At 35.0% G+C, this 6,075-nt stretch overlaps 2 protein-coding genes across 2 annotated transcripts; one reads left to right on the top strand and one right to left on the bottom strand.

The window, feature by feature from the left end:
- Positions 1–2,391: 2,391 nt before the first annotated feature.
- On the bottom strand, positions 2,392–2,832 carry BDCG_16557 (uncharacterized protein; the record flags this gene model as incomplete). Its single annotated transcript, XM_045425774.1, has 1 exon — positions 2,392–2,832. One exon carries the CDS (start codon positions 2,830–2,832, stop codon positions 2,392–2,394), a length of 441 nt encoding a protein of 146 aa, XP_045280002.1.
- A 1,256-nt stretch (positions 2,833–4,088) lies between these two features.
- Positions 4,089–4,868, top strand: BDCG_16558 (uncharacterized protein; the record flags this gene model as incomplete). Its single annotated transcript, XM_045425775.1, has 1 exon — positions 4,089–4,868. The coding sequence occupies one exon, from the start codon at positions 4,089–4,091 to the stop codon at positions 4,866–4,868; it is 780 nt and encodes a 259-aa protein (XP_045280003.1).
- Positions 4,869–6,075: the final 1,207 nt, after the last annotated feature.

The raw sequence follows: 6,075 nt of genomic DNA on the forward strand, positions 1-6,075 counted from the left end.
CTCAGTTTCCATGATCATGAGGTTCTCAGACACTTATAAAGTCATTATATAGATGAGCTTGTCTTCTCTGATCAACTCTGCAGTATTAACTGATTCTATCTCTGTGAGTAAGTCTGTCAACACTGATTAAAAGTATAAACCTGACTTACAGACAGCTATGTGCAGATTGTGTCTTTGAAGTTATACAAGTCTCAAGTATATGTCATCTGTGATGTCTGTGATAATCACAGTTTCTGCAAATCTTCTTCAGATTTCAGAGAGATCTTATAATTCAAAGATGACTCTCACAAGTCTCTCAGCTCTCAGGTCTGAGTTCTCACACTCTGCTTATTATAAGAGCAGGTTCTCAGTCTTCATCTTTCAGCTCATTCACTCTGTGAGCTTTAGAAACATCACAGTGACTTGAGATTCTGAGTTCATCAATACTTCTCATGCTTATAAGACAGCAGTACTGCAGCACAGTCTCTTTCTATAAGTAAGCATTTTCATTGAGAGAGCAACAGATTCAGATGTCAGCTTTAAGACTCTTAAGAAGGCTGTTACTGACTCTGTCTGTGACTTCTCAAATTTCTATTTTGATTTGTTCAGACAGTTTGTATAAAGATGTTCTGATTTAGAACAGATGAAGCAGAGTCTCTTTTTCTTAATCTCTCTATTATACACTCTGTTCATGAGAGCTTGTGAAGCTCTTTCTCTCTGCTCAGCAGTCAGATGCAAATCTCTCTATATCTTATCATCTTTTTCTGATAAATCTGTTCTCTGTTATTCTGATCCTTGCAGAATCAGTCAGTGATTCACTCTCTGTAAGTCTGTGACTCTCACAGTGATCTACAAGCAGTGAATGAGAGTCATCAGTTTCTTCAGAGTTAAGAACTTAGAGTCTTGCTCAATGAGCTTGTTCTGCATGTCTTTATTCAGCTTCTTTATAAACATCATCATTCAGGTCTTATTCCAGAACTCTGTTTTCACAGATTTCAATTCACATCATAATTTTATAAAGTACTGTAAGTAGTCTTCATCAGATTTCTCATCTCTTTTTCTAATATTGATGATTACAGCTCAGATGTTCTCTGTCTGACTCACAGAGTCTCTTAACTTATTCTCTAGATAGATCTTGAGAACAGATTATTAGAATCTCTTATAATCATTCTCTAGATAATTCAGTCAGTTCTTGACTTCAGTGTAATAGAGGCCTGTTATTACATAGATAACAGCTTCTTCATCTTTCATATCACACAGTCAGGCTTGTGAGTCAATTTTAAATACAAACTTATAAAAGCTTTTATAGATTGTGATTTGATAGATGACCTTAAGTAATCATAGCTTAAGAAAGTTTCTTTTCAGTTTATAGGTGTCTCTGAAGATCATGTCTAGAGACTTAGTTCAAGAGTGTTTGCAGACAGTAAGCATTTCTTGTAGAAAAATAGCTTGATTCTGTGAAAGATGCTCAAGAATGTTCTTCACTGAGATTGATTTGTTTATGAGTTCAGAGAGTTTCTCTGTCTGAGATGCAGAGAATGATGTTCTGTGAGTGATTGATAAGTTCTCTGAGACTTCTTTCATAAGAGTTATTCATGATTCAGATGACTGCTCCTGGATGCCTGCAGTAGGGTTCGCAGGGATTAGAGCATGTAAGTTTCTAGTTCTTTCAGTCATAACAGGCAGTTGCTGACTGACTAAGCTTGAAATGTAAGAATAAGTGCTTACAGATGATTATTCAGATGTTCACAGCTTGACATGATATGTACTGTTAACTACTAGAAGTGTTCACAGTAGAAAGATAAAATATAGAAGTCAAATGTATAATAGCATTCAAGCTGAGTTGTAAATAGTATTCATGAACTCCAGTCTATATAGTTGTGTGTAGCCAAGGGCCGCTAGCCCTATTGGTTATGCGAGAGATAGGAATAGAGGTAAAGAATCCGCGAGGAGCGGGATTTCTTACACTTACATTATATCTAGTTTATTATCAGAGTCATTTCTCAATTCTCTAATCTTAACAGAAGTTTGAGAATTCAAATTCTGTTTACATTTAGCTAAAGAATTGAAGTTTGAAGATTTAAATAGTTAAGAGTTTCTTCTTTTTGAGCTTGCAGTTATAAGTCTACTGACTTGACTCTTCACTTCAGTTCTAGATTGACTTTAAGCTTTATCTTTTCATCAGTTCTTTTGAGTTCTAGATGTAAATATACATTCTTTTGAGCTAGATGCATGTTTTTCTTTATAATTAGAGCACTTAAGCAGAGTATATTAACAAATTTCATCTCTTTTTGAGCATGTTTCATATTTATGCTCACTAGTTTTGTGATCTCTGATACAGAATGCATATTTTGAGTCTCTAAAACATGAGATTATAAAGTATTCATATCTTTGACAGTTTAAACACTATGTTTAAGCTTTGAGATTGGGACAGTGTATAATATTCGACCGCTCCACCACGAACTCGCTCGATTTTTCGAATAAGAACCCTCCGATAGATCCATCGAAAAGCCCTCGATCATACGAGCATTCTGACCCCATCGCCGACCGCATACCCTGTGTGGTGGTGGAGTTATCCAGCCAAACGTGAACCGGACGTTGTTCAAAACTCCTGTGTGGGAGTATCCCCCGTTCTCCCCTACCACACCACAACCCCGGGCCAAAGTGCCATACAAATTGTAAGGTGAAGAGACCTAGCCATATGCACCAATCTTCTCGATTTTGGAAGATCCCCGATCTGTAGTTGTGGAGATATCTGAGGAGCGACCTCCGCGAAAACCCTGTCCATCTTTGATGTTCCAAAACACCAACGCCAAGTCCCACCGTTGTACCGCCCTTCCTAATCTGGCCCATCCCCGGCAGAAAAATACAAAAAGATACCTCGGCGATAATATCAAGCACATAACCAACGGCCACTTCTGAAGTGCAACCTCCGCGGTCTGTCTTCAGTGTATCTGAACATCAACGCCAAGTCTCGCCCTCGTACCACCCCTCTCAATCTGGCCCATCCCCGACAGAAAAGTACAAAAAGATACCTCAGCAACTGTACTCAATACATAATCGGCAGACACGACAACTATAAAATCAGTATACCCCAAGGTCTGACTGAGCCTTTGATCCCTGCACAGTGAGATATATTAAATCTAGTTTTAATACCTCAATATTCAATAGATTCTGCAAGGGATTGAGAACAGCAACACTAGGTTTCTATTGAATTTGAGAATTAACTCTATATTGATATAATCATTGACAAAGTCTTCTATTTTGAGATATAAATAACCAGTTCCTCTACATCCCGCTGGCAATATTTATATTATCATATAGAAACAGACTTATATTCTCTATAATATCAAGACCCTGAAGAGGGAAAGTCTTGGTAGGGGGTATACAGTAGTGCATATCTTAGCAGTTTCTATCTCATTCTTCTGCAGCAGTTAATGCAAAAAAAAGATTTTAGAAATAGTTTTTTACTTCTCTTAAAAAAGTAAGGTGTTTTTCTCTGGGTTTTACACAATATTCTTACAAAGAATTAAAAACAGAGTTGTTTTCTGTCATAATTTCATATTCTTTTAAGTAAGAATTACTTTTTCAGTGGCTGAAGAGCTTTCATTAATACTTAATTCTTTTTTACACTCTTTATTAACTGATTTGAGTTGCACACCTGTTGTGCGAGGAGAATTGGATAATTTAGAATAAAATTGAATAGTTTTAATCAATTTCTCTTCAAAAAATTGATTTATTTTTTATCAGTTTTTCTCTCAAAAACTGTCATATCATCTGATTTACTATCAATTGATATCATACTTTTCCTCACTGTATCCCAAGAAAGAGATTGTAAAGATTTTATTGATTTATCTTAAAAATCAATTTTAGTTTATTAGATTCTCTTCAAAAATCTAACCTAGTTACTGAACTAGTGTGAAAAAAATCAGGTGTTTTATACACAAAAGTCTGCGATTCTTCTTTTGAAATAGTCTGACCAACTTTTCAATTGAAAACAGACTTAGAAACCTCTTAATTGAAACAGTCTGACCAACTTTTCAATTCAAAAGAGTTTAATAAATATCTCAATTGAATTAGTCTGACCAACTTTTCATTGAGTAAGAACAATGAGTTCAAAAGTACACTCAGTTGATGTGGAAAAAGATGCTTTCTCAAATGCTATTCCTGAGATTGAAATTCTGAAGAGAAGAAAGAAAGAAGAGATAGAGAAACAACAAGTTCTTGAAATACAGGAACTTGAAAAAGCAAGTAAAATTCTTGGAAAGCAGTGTCTGAGTGAGATGAATGAAGAAGTTCTGTTAATTCTTCATGCTCAGGCTAGACAACTACAGGAAGTGATCAAGTTCAAACTTGGAATTTCAAACACAGTTCAAAAAACTTTGAAAATTTCTAATACAATCACTGACTCTTCAGTTTGCTCTTCTTTCTTTTCTACTTCTTCTTCTTCTCCTTCTTTGAATCAGAAGAAAACATATGCTCAAGCAGCTGAATCTGCTGTCTCTAAACCTGCTGTCTCTAAACCTACTGTCTCAAAACCTGCTCAAAATTCTGAGAAAACTGAGAAGAATACTGCTCATGCCTCTATTCATAGAAAAGTGGAAAAGAAAATGCAAAAAGAGAAAAACTTCCAAATCTCCAGAAATAGAAGACTTATTCTCAAAGTCTCAAATCAGGACATTCTGCAAAGAAACAAGCTAAACTCAAATCTCATTTTCAGAATCAGAAATGAAATTAACCAGCAGTTCTTTTCTCAGTTAATGACTGATATTGAAGTTCAAAAACCAGTTATAGCTTCAATTGAACCATCATTCTTTAGAAACTCCATCATTCTGACTACAATGCCTGAATTCAGTGCTGAATTCCTTATTCAGAATGAGAATCTCTGAAAGTCAGCAGTAGAATCTTTGTTAAACACAACAATTCTATCTGAAAGAGATGAAAAGTGGGGCAAATTCATTCTTCATGATATTCCAGTTGAAATTTTTGACTGTGAAGAAGGAATGCTACTTCTCAAAAATGAATTGGAAGAATACAACTCTATTCAACTGAGAAAGGAGCCTGTATGGCTAAATTCAATTGAGTTCAGACAAAGCAGGAGAAATGCCTCTGTTCTAGTATATACAAAAACACTTGAACAGTCAAAGATCTCTGAAGTAAGAGTAGCAGGTTTGAAAATGAGAGTTCATGAATACAAAGACTCAAGGATGAACCTCAAAGCTCAAACACAGTGTTCAAACTGTCAAAGATATGGATACTTTGCAATCTCATGTTTTAGAGACTCAAAATGTGCATTCTGTGCCAGAGATCACAAAACTAGTGAGCATAAATGTGAAACATGCTCAAAAAGAGGTGAAATTTGTCAACACACTCTGCTTAAGTGCTCTAATTGCAAAGAAAAACATGCATCTAGCTCAAAAGAATGTATGTTTGCTCCTAGAACTCAAAAGAACTGGAGAAAAGATGAAGCTCAAAGTCAATCTAGAACTGAAGAGAAGAGTCAAGCCAGTAAACTCACAACTGCAAGCTCAAAAAGAAGAAACTCTCAACTATCTAAGTCTTCAAACTTCAACTCTCCAGCTAAATGTAAACAGAACTTGAATCCTCAAACTCCTGTTAAGATTAGAGAATTGAGAAATGACTCTGGTGATAAACTAGATATAATGCAAGCAGTTGAGATTTCTACTTTTCAGAACAGTTATAATCTACTATCTGATGATAGTGATTAGATTCTACTCTACTCTCTTTTAGTATGAATATACAACAAAAACAACAAAAAAAGTTTAAAAACTCTTCAAAAATCACATTTATTCAAAATAATGTGGATAGAAACTCAAATTGTATTTATTCTTGTCTTCAAATTGCATTTGAATAAAAAGTTGATTTTATACTGCTTCAGGAGCCGAATTTTGATGCTGAGCAAAAATATGTTATTTCTCATTCAAGCTACTACTGCTTTTTACCTCAAAAGTCTGAGATAAAGTCAAGAGTAGTGATCTATGGAAGAAAGAGATCAAGATATCAATTTAATCTAAGATTTGATATCATGTCTGACCCTGATATTCTGGTGGGTGATATTATAGATAAAGAAAATGA

Source organism: Blastomyces dermatitidis, assembly GCF_000003525.1.
Source record: "Blastomyces dermatitidis ER-3 genomic scaffold supercont1.2, whole genome shotgun sequence".
Lineage (NCBI taxonomy): Eukaryota > Fungi > Ascomycota > Eurotiomycetes > Onygenales > Ajellomycetaceae > Blastomyces > Blastomyces dermatitidis.